This window comes from Pempheris klunzingeri, chromosome 23 (assembly GCF_042242105.1).
Source record: "Pempheris klunzingeri isolate RE-2024b chromosome 23, fPemKlu1.hap1, whole genome shotgun sequence".
Lineage (NCBI taxonomy): Eukaryota > Metazoa > Chordata > Actinopteri > Acropomatiformes > Pempheridae > Pempheris > Pempheris klunzingeri.
This window is the reverse complement of record NC_092034.1, coordinates 12,123,531-12,137,963: the sequence shown is the minus strand read 5'-3', so window position 1 is coordinate 12,137,963 and position 14,433 is coordinate 12,123,531. Positions and strand designations below refer to the sequence as shown.

Here is a 14,433-nt window from a genome sequence, read left to right as displayed (position 1 = left end):
CTTTTGGAAAACGACAGCCTTGTGCCTTACATTGTGTTCAAGCTAACTCTGATCTCATCTCTAGTGTTTGTGTGTTTGTGTGTGTGTGAGAGAGATTTAGTGGTTATGCCAGAAGCACAAACGGTAAAACTGGAGCGTGAGTGTATAAATCAGCCTCACTCAAGAAAATGAGTTGTTTTCTGCTGCTGTTCTCTGAGATCCTCACACACACACACACACACACACACACACATTCACTTTTAGGGTTTTTACATAGACTTACATTCATTTTCTGGAGAATTTTCTGGAGACCACTGACCTAAGAATCAGCATTTTACCAGTTGGGGACACAGCTTTGCAGGCCCTCCCCAATCAAGTGGTCTTGTGTGTGTTCCTGAAAGGGACTTCAGTCACACACACACACACACACAGAGTTTCCGGTGATTGTAAATCAAAAGCAGAACGGGAGCCAGAAGAAAATGGAAAGAGATGGAGACAGAGATATAAACAGAGTCGGTGTCCATTAAGTAATGCGACGAGGTCTGGACTAATGAAATTAAACTGTCGCTCAATCATTCACTTCTATAAGAAGTTTAGAGCCACATGCAAACACACACAAACACACACAGCCTCTGTGGCAATATAAAACTATTCCATTAAACTGATTTACAGCCCACTTGATTCTGTTTGGAGCTTTTCAATCAACAATACCTTTTGTTGGCCTTTTTTCAGTCTGTCACTCCTCTTTTTTTTCATTGCCTTCTTCAGTCTCTATTTCTGGCAGTGCAAGTTCTGTGTTCAGTGAACTTGGTCTGTGTGCATCTGTGTTTTGTGTCAAGTCTGCTGACAGACCGGGGCATTGAGGCTGCTGTCTGACAGAGGAACTTTCTGGGGAGCAGGTGTCAAAAACTAACAAGGTAGAAATATTGAGAGAGGGCAAGATAGAAAGAGGGGGGGTGAGGTAGAAGTAAATGTGTGTGAATCCAGTAGACTAACAAGTTTACAGCCTCTGCTTTTCTCTCTGGTTGTGATATCACTTGTCAATTGGATATTATACGGGATGCAGATGCAGTTTTTTGACTGGCAGATTTCATGGACCGGTGGAAGGCATGAGCACACGTCTAGATGTGGAATCACTTATTGCACATTTTCATGTCGCCTTGGGAAATACTCAAAAACAAACTGCCTATCGTTCAGAAGAAGGTAGTCACGTTTGTGTTGAGTTTTAAACAGCAATGCCAACAGTCCTCGAATGATAGAACTGTACAACTACAACTCAATGCAGTACATTACATTTAAAACAGGTCCTTTGTGGATCTCAAACACACCATTTTGGGGAACTCATGCCCACCAGCAGTGCCAATGGTGAATGAATTTAAATAAAGTACCTAAGACTAAGAGTCTACAGTTGGTAATAAGCTATTTGACAAATTTAATTTTTGACTGGAAGATATGTTAGATGGGAAGTTGGAGGATCAACTTTGTGGTACCAGAGGAAGAATCAGAGGATCGCCATTAGTCATTCGGATTCATCCTCTGGGGACCACGAATGTCTAATGTATGGCAGTCCATCCAATAGCTGTTGCGATATTTCATTCTGGGCCGACAGACTGTCATCGCCTAGGAGCACACTGCTAGCATGGCTGGTGATCTGCTAGCATGATTAGTGATCATTAAAACGACAGCCTTTATTGATGGTACCGGTATTGTTGCTCTCAAGCCTCTGATGCTGCAGCTTGTTAAACACAGAATCGTCAATATCGATTACAGGTTTTGTTCACAAGTGTAATTGTGAAGACTGATGCTGGGAAGAAGCTGGTTATAAAATGAATGGATGGATGAGTTTATGACTAAATGACAACAAAGAAGTAAGAATTGGGTTTGTGTGATGATAGTCGGAAAAAAAAGTGAGAGAGAAAGACGAGGGGCTAAAAGAGATGGGATGGAGGCTGAGACTGAGATGGAGAGAGCAGGGCACAGATGGGAGTGCAGCTATAGCCAGAACCAACTATGAATAATGAAAGCTCTACAGTCAGCCCGTGTGTGTGTGTGTGTGTGTGTGTGTGTGTGTGTGTGTGTGTGTGTGTGTGTGTGTGTGTGTGTGTGTGTGTGTGTGTGTGTGTTGTCTGCATGTGTAAATTGGCTAGTTGAATGCATCCATATGTTTATAAATCCCCAAAGTGTTTACCAGGGATGTGTTTTCCTGCGTATCTTATTTGTGTACATTGGGCTGAATTGTTTGAGTTGGTATGTGTGTGTGTGTGTGTGGGTCTCTGATATACTAGTAAAGCATGAGTGCGTGCAGGGGGGGCTGGCTCTCTCTTCATACAAACCACTGTCTGTGTATGATGTGCAACATGGAAAACATTGTGTATGTGTGCATGTTCCTTATCATTGTAGATTATATGGTTTGTCTATGCTTGTATATGCAAGGTAAATTGTAATCCGTCACTGTGTGTGCGTGCGTGCGTATGTGTGTGTGTGTGTACTAATGTCCCCCTGAGTGAACTCAGTGTGTATTGAGTCGTAACCCCTCACATCTCAGTGGAGACCATGCATTACTCATACTCCTCTTTCAGCCTCGCTCTGTCTCCTTCTCCTTCTTCTTCTTCTTCACTCCTGTCCTCTCTTGCCTCCTACTCATCTGTGTATGTCTTTTCTCATTTTTCCGAACTTTATTTTTCTTTTCCTCTCTTTATCTCCCCTTTACCTCCATCTCACTATTGCTACATCTGTCAACCATTACAATCATCACATTACTGTACGATAGGAGTTCACAGAATTGTCGACCCCTACAAGACAACTTGCATTGTTGTGGACTATGTTAATAATCTGAGCAGCCTGTGATAGACAACCGCTGACTGACAACCTCTTAGCTGTACTGTGCTAACATTACTGTGTTAGCTCACTGAACTAGAGTCTGTCACTGAGCAGCAGCTCTCACTCATCCTTCGGCTCAGGGGTGTTCTGTGTTGTGTACAGAGCGAATGAGATACCCAGCGGCAGTGCCATGGCAGCAGCGGCGGCACATATTTGTTTTGAGATGCTGAAGGCTGTGTATCTAACCTTCAAGTAAACAGAATTTAAGGTATTTAAACAAGGAAGGGCTCCCACTATCCCTGCAGAGAGCACTCAACCAGCATCTCCAGCTAGAACAAGCTTGCTGGGGGTTTAGTCCAATCAGATCGTGGCTCAATTGTAAACAGCCTCTCAGAGCCAATCAAGGGGACTTTGCTATTTCATCTAACACAACACCCTCACCCACCCACTCACCACCCCGGGGTTGCTAATCTTCCTCAAATCCACTTGCCCTCCACTAAGTGGATTTGCATGCAGTTGTAGGTGTTTTTTTCCTCTCTCATTTTGCATCTGACTAAACAATATTTTCATATCTTTTCCAACATCGTTGAGAGTTGGCCGCTCAATCTGGTGCGATGCTGGAAATAGCAAATCCAGCCGGTTTTATCCACTGTTGCTGTGACAGCTCACCAATGAAAACAATGCACTTCCACTTCCACACACCTCCATCACTCTCTCTCACTCCTCTCCTCCTTCCTGATTTTCTCTGCTGAACTGGAGCCTATTTGCGGTGTCAGAGTCAACATGGCTGACAATGAAGCATATGATGACACAACCAGGTGGAAATGAACACTCTCCGCTTCCTCTGCGCCTGTCAGATACAGATATATTGTTGACATGAGCGTTATATACTCTGAACAGACCAGAAAAGAGGCCAAATACACACATCCTGAACATTTTGGGGCCCTGAACATTTTACATGTAGGGATGTTGCATTATTAGATGCGCTTTTCTGATTTGGAGGTATCATATTGCAGTCATTATCAGCCAATACCTCTTCAGCACACTAACACCAATTAGACAGCAACTTTTAGAGTGAAAGAAGCTCTGTGTTGTTTTTGTTTTGATGTGGTTCAAGTGCAAGACTTTCACACTGAGAACCAAGGTTCACATCCTGCGTGTGGATAGTTTTAGGCAACAAAAACAGGGTTTGCTTAGATGTCAATAAATATTTGTTTAAAGTCATTTATGTTTTTATTATTCAGCTAACACCACAGTCTTTCACGAACTTAAACCATGTGACTCTGACGTTTATGACTGAACTGCCATCTATAGGTTTAGTGGATGAGATGTAGCAACTAAGTTGAATCCACCAAGCCAACAAATGGCATTTCAATTATCAAAGTTTTGTTGGTTTTGTTTTAACGTTGCTGGGTTTCAAAAAGGCCATCAAGGGAATTCCAGTGGACCACAGTGGGGGTTAGTCTCAACACACTGCTCTATAAAATGGTGTCAAGTGTGTTTTTATTTTATATTTTATCCAAGCCAAATAACGATTAAAAACAAAAACTAGGATTACTTATAGTACGGTTTAAGTTGGAGATCTCTTAAAGTGTAGAATTGACAGAATCATAGTCTTTCATTCAACTATTTGCAAATTCTCTTTTCTTGAAGTGATAATTAACTTATGTACAGTATGAATTCAATGTTTCCGTCCATTAAGTACTGCAGTGTTAATGAGGACGTTCCATTCAAAGTTCAAACTAAGCGATTCTCTGTCTCTAAATACATTGACAGATCTGCTCACAGGCACACACTGCTAGTTTTTTAATATCCCCACGCTTTTTTAAAATGTATTTTTCACGGTCTTATTGCAGTACGTGTCCCCTCAAAACTCTTTGCGCTGCAGTTCGGGGCTCTCCCCTGGGTGCTCCTAATTGAAAACATCTCAGCAGTGGCTACACTGCGCATTGCATCACTGTCAGCTGGAGAAATTTTTTAGTAGGGCCTGAGGAAACGTAAGCAGCTTCATATAGTGTCCCACTGAGCAACGTCAACTTGGGCTTCAACCTTCATCCTTGCAGAGGCTCCTCATCATCTTCCTCAAGAGAAAGAGTGCCAACATAACCATTTTTTTTGTGGTGCACCCCATTTGTTACTTCAGGTTAGCTGATAGGATAGTTTTGATAGTAATGAGGATCATGTAGCAGCCCTCCTGCGTGCTTACAGCCGGGTGGGATCAGACTTTGTGAGTTTTAATAGACTGCTCTAAACACACTCACCATGAACACTCTTATTATAAGGGAGAGCATAAAACTGAAAAGGTTAATTGCCTGGAATACACTTGCTTAGTCTCGTCCATCTCCTCACTTTTTAACAGGAAGATCATCGAGGTGAAGATCATTGATGATGAGGAGTACGAGAAGAACAAGGCCTTCACCATCGAGCTGGGGGAGCCCATTCTGTTGGAGATTGGGCAGAAACACGGTGGGTGTCTTTGTGTGTTTATGTGTGTTCAGAGAGAGGCCGGGAGAGGGAACAGAAACAAGGAAAGAATGACAGACAGAATCTTTATTTAACTGCCACCGAGTCTCAGGCCTCCTATCTCCAATACACAGGGTGAGACCTGCATTGATTGTCTGAAACCTCCAATCTTAACTCAGAATAACTTGGGGAACATTTCACTTTGAACTAAGTACTCGCATTGTTTTTTAAAATAACATCGTGTTACCATATACATAAATACGTTTACCATATAAATATATATGGATAGCCATGAAGCTTTTATACTTGTGTCTGAAATTCCTGCATCATTGCACTTATTTGCTAAGACTTCTGAAAACTAAGCAGCACAAAGAGCAGATTGAGCACAATTTGCAGTTCATTCCTGCCTAATGAACCATTTTGATCAGGTTCCCCTCTCTGCAGCAGCTCCGCCCTCTCATTTCCTACCATCTGAATGCACATCGTACCAGGGAGCTCTGAAATCCACGTATCTAAAGCATCTAAGCCCTTCAACTTTTGAGGAAAGTAGGAAGCTTTGGTGGAAATTTGAAAAGACTCATTACAGCAAGCACACAGCAAATCTCTGGCAGGTGACTTGAGGCTATAAAGAACTGTCGCTGAAAGTAAATCAGTAGTTCCTGCAGCTTGTTCTGCTTTGACATTTCAGTTCATATGAATTTCTACAAAATTCAACGTTTAACTTTCCTTGTGTTATTTCACTTTAAAGAATACACAAATGCCTGCAAAACTAAAGATATTCCCATCAGCCTGAGCTGTACTTTGGGTTTAGTGCTAATTTAGTGCAAGCATTAGCATGCTAACACAATAAACTAAGACATAGAGATAAACATTATAGCCACTAAACATCATTATTAGCATTATCTCTGTGATGATGATGAGGGTAGCATTGAGCACACAGCCTCACAGAGCCACTAGTGTGTCTGCAGACCTTCTTGTCCCTCTCATTGTTAACTTCCAAGCAGTCGCTCCAATACGACACGAAGTTGTCGCCAGACACATCTATTAATCTGTCAGCACAGAAGGTCGAGCCACATCCCGTCCTTACAGGTGACCTACAATCAATGCTGTGTCTGAACACATCGTGTGTAGACACAGATGGAGCCGTGAAGCTGCTGCTCTGCTAACACCACCTGTGCACACACAGTGACAGACTCTTCCTGGTGGAGTCAGGCTCCGCACTCTAGATGTCAGTCATGAAGGGCAGCCAGGGGCGTATTTCATTACAAAGGAAATATAATTGGTTTTATAACACTGTCATATAGCAAGTGAACTGACACACACACACATGCTGTATCACACACTGTCTGCTGCTTTTCAATTACAGCAAGTCCACACTGATAACAGCTGACTCAATTAATGACTGTTACTGTGTGTGAAGAGAGAGTGAGGAGACATATGGATTGCATATGATTGCAGTGATAGAACGGTTGTTTCATGGGTATTCATATTTGTAATAACATGGGATGCCTGATAGCTTGGGTTCCCATGTGGAACACCAGGTTTTGAATATTAGCATTTACATTAAAGACTTTCACGACTGCTTGGACTTACATACAGAAAACGAAAACTCAGCAGGACTATTAAAACAATTTTCGCTGCTCTGGCCAAAATCAGACAAATGGAAAACTTACATAATGATTTGAGTTCAAATGCCATGCAAAAGCTGAATGCATAAACATTTGCGCTTGTTCGGACCTTTCATCCATTCTTCTCTGTGGTTTCCCAGGTGACTCCAATGAGAACAAGCCACTGGTGGGAGCAGAGGAGGAAGAGGTGGCAAAGATGGGATGTCCCAGCCTGGGCGAACACATACAAGTAGAGGTGGTCATAGAGGAGTCCTATGAGTTTAAGGTGAGCATGTTTGCTTGTGCACATGCTGTATGTACGTCTCTGTTAACAGGAGTGTGTGCATATGTCTGTGTGTGTGTTTCACATTCATTTTGCTCTTCAGAAGCTCTTCAGAAAGCATCAGCGGCTAATGAGATTGATTTGAAGCCATGTTAAAGTAATGATATCCACCAGTTTGGCGGTTAAATATCACCTGAAACGCAAACAGACATGTGCAAATTTGATCTAAAATGATTTAAAGTGAGCGTCCGCAGCCCCTGTTCAGAGGACGAATGATTCAGTTTGTTAGCGTGTAATGGACTCTCTAATGAGATGCTTGCCATTTTGATAGCAGACAACAAATCATTTAGTCAAATGTAGCTGTCATCTTGTTTCAGTGCTAAACAGGCCTTCAAAGACAGGAAGTTGCTGATGGACCAGTCATCCAGCAAATTAGAAAATATATGAACTCAGTCATCTAATGAATATTCTATATTAACGTAAATACTTTTTCAGATTTGATCAGTTTGTACACATCACAGATAACTTGACATTTCTTGTATGAAACTGAGCTACTAACTCGTATCCCACGCTGATCTGTCATTACTTTGTCCACCACTTTTTGCTTTGTGATTTTCATTTTTGTCTTGAAAACCAATCATACGCTGTATATCTGTTGCACATTTCATTTGCTCATTTGTCCATTTGTGTCATTTTGTCTGTGTGTATGTGTGCGTGTGCAGAGAGCAGTAAATACGCTTCTTTGGCGGGCTGAAAAGGTTATCTATCTCTCAAACTCTGTAGTTTGCCTGTGCATGCAATGCTAGTTCTTCTATCTTCTACTGTGTAATACTGAAATATTGTTATGGCGTCTGGGTCCAGTACCATATTCCAATCTATAAATCCTTAATTAGCTCCCACACTGGAGTCAATATGTGATTTCTCCTATTGCGACTGCAGATATGCAGTAAATTTTGTGGGGGTTTTTTTTAATGTTGTCTGTCACTTACAAAGAGTTATTCTACTATGTGTTAGATAGTAAATCATGCAGGGTTTTCTCCCCACAAAGCCCTGTCAGCTAAGTAATGATAATGACTGCTGGTACAGAGCTCTGTAGCTGCTGCGAGCTGTTTTGCATCAGCATCTTCCTCGCTGCTTTAAAGTGAAAACTCAACCAGTCTGCCTGAAGGTTCTTCCTAGATTTCACGGAGAACATCACAGCCAATTTCATACCTTCATATTAATTAGCACTTACCATACCTCGAATTCTCAGTGTGTGGAAATACTAACTTTTCAAATGTGTCTTGGAAACGAGGGGACTAATTGAAAAGCCTGGATGAAAGTGTTTTCCCCTTTCTCTGTGGCTGTGAGTTAACAACTTGAGGGTTGTGTCTTTTCTGTTCTGCCTGGTTTGTATGCCCATGCATGTTTTGCTTTTTGTGTGTGTGTGGGTGTGTGTGTGTGCAGAGTACAGTAGATAAGTTGATCAAGAAGACAAACCTGGCCTTGGTGGTGGGAAGCAGCAGCTGGAGGGAGCAGTTTGTTAGTGCCGTCACGGTCAGCGCAGGTAACACACGCGCACACACACACACACACACAGGGTTTGATTTATGAGCAGAGGTTTTTGGTTGACATCTACTTTGAGTTCATTTTGAAAGGACGATGGATGACGAAAAAGTACATTTCTTAAAAGTTTGCATCAGCATTTTATTTTGAACCTTTTCATGTATTTATTTTAATCTGTCCATCGTCTTCTCATTGCTACTACAAGCCTTAAATACCCCATATGGGCTATTGTTCCTCTGTTCTTTAGTCCAACTTCAAAGAAACACAGTGGGTTGATATTTTGGGAAATGTGCCTATTTGCTTTCTTGATGAGAGTTGGATGAAAAGATCAATAATACGCTTTTGTCTGTACACTAAATCTGAAACTGCAGCCAGCAGCTGTTTGGCACAGCTTAGCATAATGCCTGAAAACAGGGGGAAGCAGCTAGCCTGGCTCTGTCCAAGCTTTTTAAAGATATTCCTCTTGAGTGTTTATTACATACTCAAAAAGAAACTGATTTTACTTGCTGTAATGTTAGCTATTTTTTGGTGAACTGCCATTCTAGGAAGTTACTGCGTCTGGTCGCTGCTTGCCAAGAAATAGCCAAAGCATGTAGCTATTCATATTTGTGAGATACTTATTACTGTATTTTTACCGTAGAATAAAGCTACGGTAGCTGTCTATCTCTAGTCTTTCTCAATCACCACGTAGCTCTAGCTGTATACTGAACAGGACAGAAATTACGTCATATCAATCTTCTTTTTGAAGGTTCATGTTCGAAAAGGGCCAGTTAGTGTGATTTCTTGTGTGACAATGGCAGGATCAAATGTGTCGATAGTCGTTCTGAACAGCCACACTGGAAGGCATTCATTGTGCTGCACATGAAAAGTGTGTACAACTGTGTACAATCGTTAGAAATGGTTAAACGAAAAAAAGGGAGCTACAGAGAGAAGTTCAACCCAGCATACACAGCTGGCTAATCACAGTGTGAGGTGGGTGTGAAAGTCGGATTTGTCAATTTGGGAAAGTTGCAGGAATGATGGGACACATCTCCCAAATTCTGACCCTGGAAAGGTGAGGGAGGTTTTCCGAAGTAGTTCAACCACCTGACAAGCTGCTCTGAAAAAGTACACTGACAGCTTAACTTAGCCAGAAAGCTGATAAGCATATATATCTCCAAAAGTCAAACTATTTCTTTCATCTGAAAGCTTTTATGTTTCATTAGGATAAATTCTTCTCTCTCTGTCTATAATATTTTTCCTCTCATCTTTCTCTTTGTCTACCCTCTGCTCTTCCTCTCTGTCCTTCTCCTCCCTCAACTTCTGAATCACCCACTGGGCCCAAAGGAGACGACGACGAGGAGGAGAGCGGTGAGGAGCGGCTGCCGTCCTGCTTCGACTACATCATGCACTTCCTCACCGTCTTCTGGAAGGTTCTGTTCGCCTTCGTCCCGCCCACAGAGTACTGGAACGGCTGGGCCTGCTTCATTGTCTCCATATCTCTTATTGGCATCCTGACGGCGGTCACTGGCGATCTGGCGTCGCACTTTGGCTGCACGATAGGACTGAAGGACTCTGTGACGGCTGTGGTGTTTGTGGCGCTGGGAACATCGGTGCCAGGTGAATGGGAGTGGTTTACTTTTCTGTCATGTTGCATGCTTCCCTCCTGGAGTTACACCGAAGTATTCCTTTACAACCAGGAAGAAACAGCACTAAACGTGAAAAAGACCAGATATGACAAACAAACAAACAAACACATTAAAAGGAAATGGAGGACTGATCTTTTCTCCACCATCTGATTTTAATAGCAGCCGCGCTCACTAAGCAGGCTGGAAAGCAAAATTGAATTGTAAAAAGCCAGCACGCCATCACGGCCTCCAGCCTGAGCTTGTCTCCGTATGGAGGGGACCTGTTGTCCCAGGGCTTTAATTCAATTCCCTTCCTCATTCCTCTCGTCAGCCGGTTTATTACTGCCCCTCTGTATGATTTATAGAAATAGCTCCTTTGCTTCTCGTCCAAATGATAACTTTGATGGCTTGCGGCGAGGTCTCTGGAAAGTAGTACTTGAATCAATTCCTTCGGTGGCCATATTATGTTGAGTGTTAGATTTGTTAGATTGCTGTAAACTCAGGTTTGATATGTATTATCAGTGTGTGTTCTCATGTTCACTGTTTTCTCTCCTTCCTTTGTCAGTCTCTCCATACGTTCCTCCCTCACACTCTCACATCCCACCTCACTTATCTGTTATGTTTGCTGTTGTGCTGCATCCTGCTCAGTTTTTTTTTCTGACTTAGTGATACCTTACTTTCTCTCTCTCTCTCTCTCTTGCTCTCTCGCTCTCTCTCCTCCTCTTATTGGCTGTTATGTTTTCACTATTGTATCATCCATCATTCTGACCTGTGTGTGCTGTGGTACCCAGGTGTGTGTGGGTGAAAATGTGTTTGCTGGGCCCAGGTGATGCAAGTTTGCGTGCAGCAACGTCCCAGGTCATTATAACTTCCAGCGGGAGTTTGTGCTTCCTGTGTGTGTGTGTGTGTGTGTGTGTGTGTGTATGTGTGTGTGTGCGTGTGCGTGCAAAACATTCATCTTCTCCTTGACTTGCACTCTTCCCTCCTCCAGGTTTGTAATAGCATGTTTGTGTTATTACAATGGGGGGACACTGTAGGATTATCCAGACTATTTACAGTTAGTCAGTTAGTTTACCAGTTTTGCAGATTCAGGCAATTAGAGGACAAATCGTAGGTTTGAACGCTGTGAACTAAATGTTTCATGAGCTATCATTTGTAACCATATGAGCCATTTAGATTGTATTAGCGGTGTTTGATATTTGCGTTGGTGGTGAACAGGTACCCAAGGAGTCTTGACTTTTTAATTGATGTCACATTCAAGACACTGGTAGGACATAATTGTTAAAGGGTCAGTGCACCCAAATTAAAAATCTCTGCTTCCACCCCAGTACAATGAAGGTACATGGGCAGTTTTGTTTGGAACTGCTTCCTACTGAAGAGACAGTCGGTATGAAAGCTGACAGTGTGTTCTCTGTGTTTAGCCCGATAATCCCAGTGAATTACCATCTATTATGCCAAAGCTGTTTTCATGCTACTGGAAGCTGTATTAGCGGTTGCTAGGAGCAGCTACCCTTCTTTATATATACAGTATGTTTCTGGCTCTGACAATTGTAGGGCAGCAATATATCACTTACACATGCACACAGTCATCTGATCACATTGTTCAGTAACAGCTAGTGTAAGACATATTAAGGCTGTAGGTAACTGGCCTGCTAACATAAGCTATTTACCACTTTGAAATCAGCTGTTTCACCTGCTATTTTCTTGAGAGAAAGCTATTCAGGTAACTGGAATCAGGCTGCAATGTGTCATAAAAGAAAAGTGTATGTAATTAACAACTCAGGAAGAATAACTGATAAACTTGGTGAATGTTCAGTATGTGATGCAACGGGTTTCTAAATTTGGGTCTGATCTTCCTCTGTGTTGCCGTCATTAGTTAGTACAGTGTGTTCGTGTGTGGAGGCAATAATGTGCAGTTTGATGACTCAGATTCAAACCTACAATCTCATGTGCCCGCGTGTCAACACACACACACACACACACACACACACACACACACACACAAACTTTTCATTTCTTTCTGTGTGTTCTGTAACCAACAGGATTACAATTCAGCCACCCACAAGAAAGTTTTTCCATGTTGGGATATGAATTTCAATCAATTTTACTGACATTCAATTAAGAATTGAGTCTCATCTCACCAGCCCAAAAATAGAAATAAGCCGAGACAAGACGTACAGTAACTGGCAGCTGTTTCCCAGCCGTTCTCTGCCAAGCCAGTTGTAGCGTCTCTGCACTTTTCACCCAGTTTCTCCTCCAGTGTTCAGCACCAAAAAGCTCCACTCACGCACGCCTACAGCATTTTATAGCATTTATTACATCTGTTCTGTCTCAGGCTGATGGAAACATACAACCGCTGGTTGGAAAACAATAAATGGTTTATATGTTTCCTTTCCTGAATATAAATAAACGACAACATAAACCGGAGTTTAGGGAATGCTACTTCAGCTAAAACAGTGTCTATCAGGGTGAACGGCCATGAGTTTTTTGGATCACCTTCAATTTAACATGAATCATTTCAAACTTTGAGATTTTGCCACTAGAGCAGTAAGTAAATTCACATGTAGTTACCTTCAACAAATAATTCAGGGGCTTCTGTCTGTTAACTATTGAGTGATTCATGTCAAATTGAAGTTTATTTTGAAAACTTCAGGAAGTCCACTCTGCCCCAATATACAGACCCACTGTGAGAATAAGGCAGAGGCCGGCCCCTTTTTTTTAAAGACAACTTCACATTTATTTATCCCTGTGTGTGTCTCTCTGTCATTCATTAAATGTATAATTATCTCCATAAATACAGACATCTTTTCTGCTAAATGCTCCATAGTGATATCAAGTATCTTGATCTTTCCACACCTCTCTGCTTCTCTTTTGTGTTTCTCTTAGTGTTCAGTACATATGTGCCACAGGCTGTATTTTATATGTGTGTGTGTGTGTGTGTGTGTGAGTGGCTGAGAGAGTGCTGTACTATACGTGGGTGGTTTCATACTCGATCTTACCTTGAGGTCGTTTCCTTGTGAGAAAGAGACTCACAAAAGAACATCAAAAGACATTTCCATGAGAGTCACTTCCACATTGTTGCTTCAAGTTTCTTGATGGGCTCGCTTTGCCCTCAAGTGGAAGGTTTACTTTATGTTAACATGATGCATTTGTCACATTTCGCTGTCAAAGAATCATCAACAAAAGTAAGAATAAGAATCACACAAATGTGATATCAGAGATGATGAAGCCTTAAAATTGCTGTAAAATGTTTGTCTTTCTTGTTCAGACACTTTCGCCAGCAAGGTCGCCGCCATCCAGGACCAGTACGCCGACGCCTCCATCGGCAACGTCACGGGGTCCAACGCCGTCAACGTCTTCCTTGGCATCGGCGTGGCGTGGACCATCGCCGCAGTTGCCTGGCGCTCCAAGGGCAAGACATTCAAGGTGGACCCGGGAAACCTGGCCTTCTCTGTCACCCTCTTCACCATCCTGGCCGTGCTGTGCGTGCTCGTGCTGCTGTACCGGCGGCGGGCGGCGGTGGCCGGTGGCGAGCTTGGCGGGCCGCGGACTTTCAAGGTGCTAACGTCACTGCTGTTCGTGTCGCTGTGGCTGATTTACATCCTGCTGGCTTCACTGGAGGCCTACTGCCATTTACCAGTGTTTTAAATGGAGAGGAGAGGGGAGGGAGAGAGACCCACTGCCAATATGAAGAGAGAGGGAGAGGGAGGGGCGGAGGAGGCTACCCAGAGGGATGGGACAGGTGGTTCCACATGGGCCCATTCTGATGTTTCATATGGAGGCAGCAGATCTTAACATTTCCAAAAACAATTTTTTCCCCACTTTTTCTATTTCTTTCTTTCCTGAAACATTAAACCCTCCAATTATGTGTGTTTTAGCATTCGCAGGATACATAAAGCCTCCAAATTAAGAATTATTTAACAGACAGGTTGTAAAGGCAATGCAGGTTTTAAAGAGCACTTGGCATCCATCATCAGCAGTGGACAGCACTGATTAAGAGTTAATCAACGGCTGATACCGTGTCAGTATACTGCCACACCAGCAGGAGAGGAGAAGGGCTGTAAGCCAATCAGCCGGCCTCTGAGGGTACAAAAAAGGGGAAGAGGAAGAGGAAGAGGAAGGATAAAGG

The 14,433-nt window shown here is 42.6% G+C and overlaps 1 protein-coding gene across 1 annotated transcript in view; it reads left to right on the top strand.

The window, feature by feature from the left end:
• Window positions 1-13,952, top strand: part of LOC139222976 (sodium/calcium exchanger 1-like) — a 43,587-nt gene extending 29,635 nt beyond the window's left edge. Inside the window, exons 11-15 of the mRNA XM_070854898.1 lie at window positions 5,159-5,265; window positions 7,031-7,155; window positions 8,599-8,698; window positions 10,024-10,296; window positions 13,573-13,952. Coding sequence (XP_070710999.1) covers window positions 5,159-5,265; window positions 7,031-7,155; window positions 8,599-8,698; window positions 10,024-10,296; window positions 13,573-13,952 — 985 coding nt within the window. The remainder of the gene's footprint in view (window positions 1-5,158; window positions 5,266-7,030; window positions 7,156-8,598; window positions 8,699-10,023; window positions 10,297-13,572) is intronic.
• The last annotated feature ends 481 nt before the right edge of the window (window positions 13,953-14,433 follow it).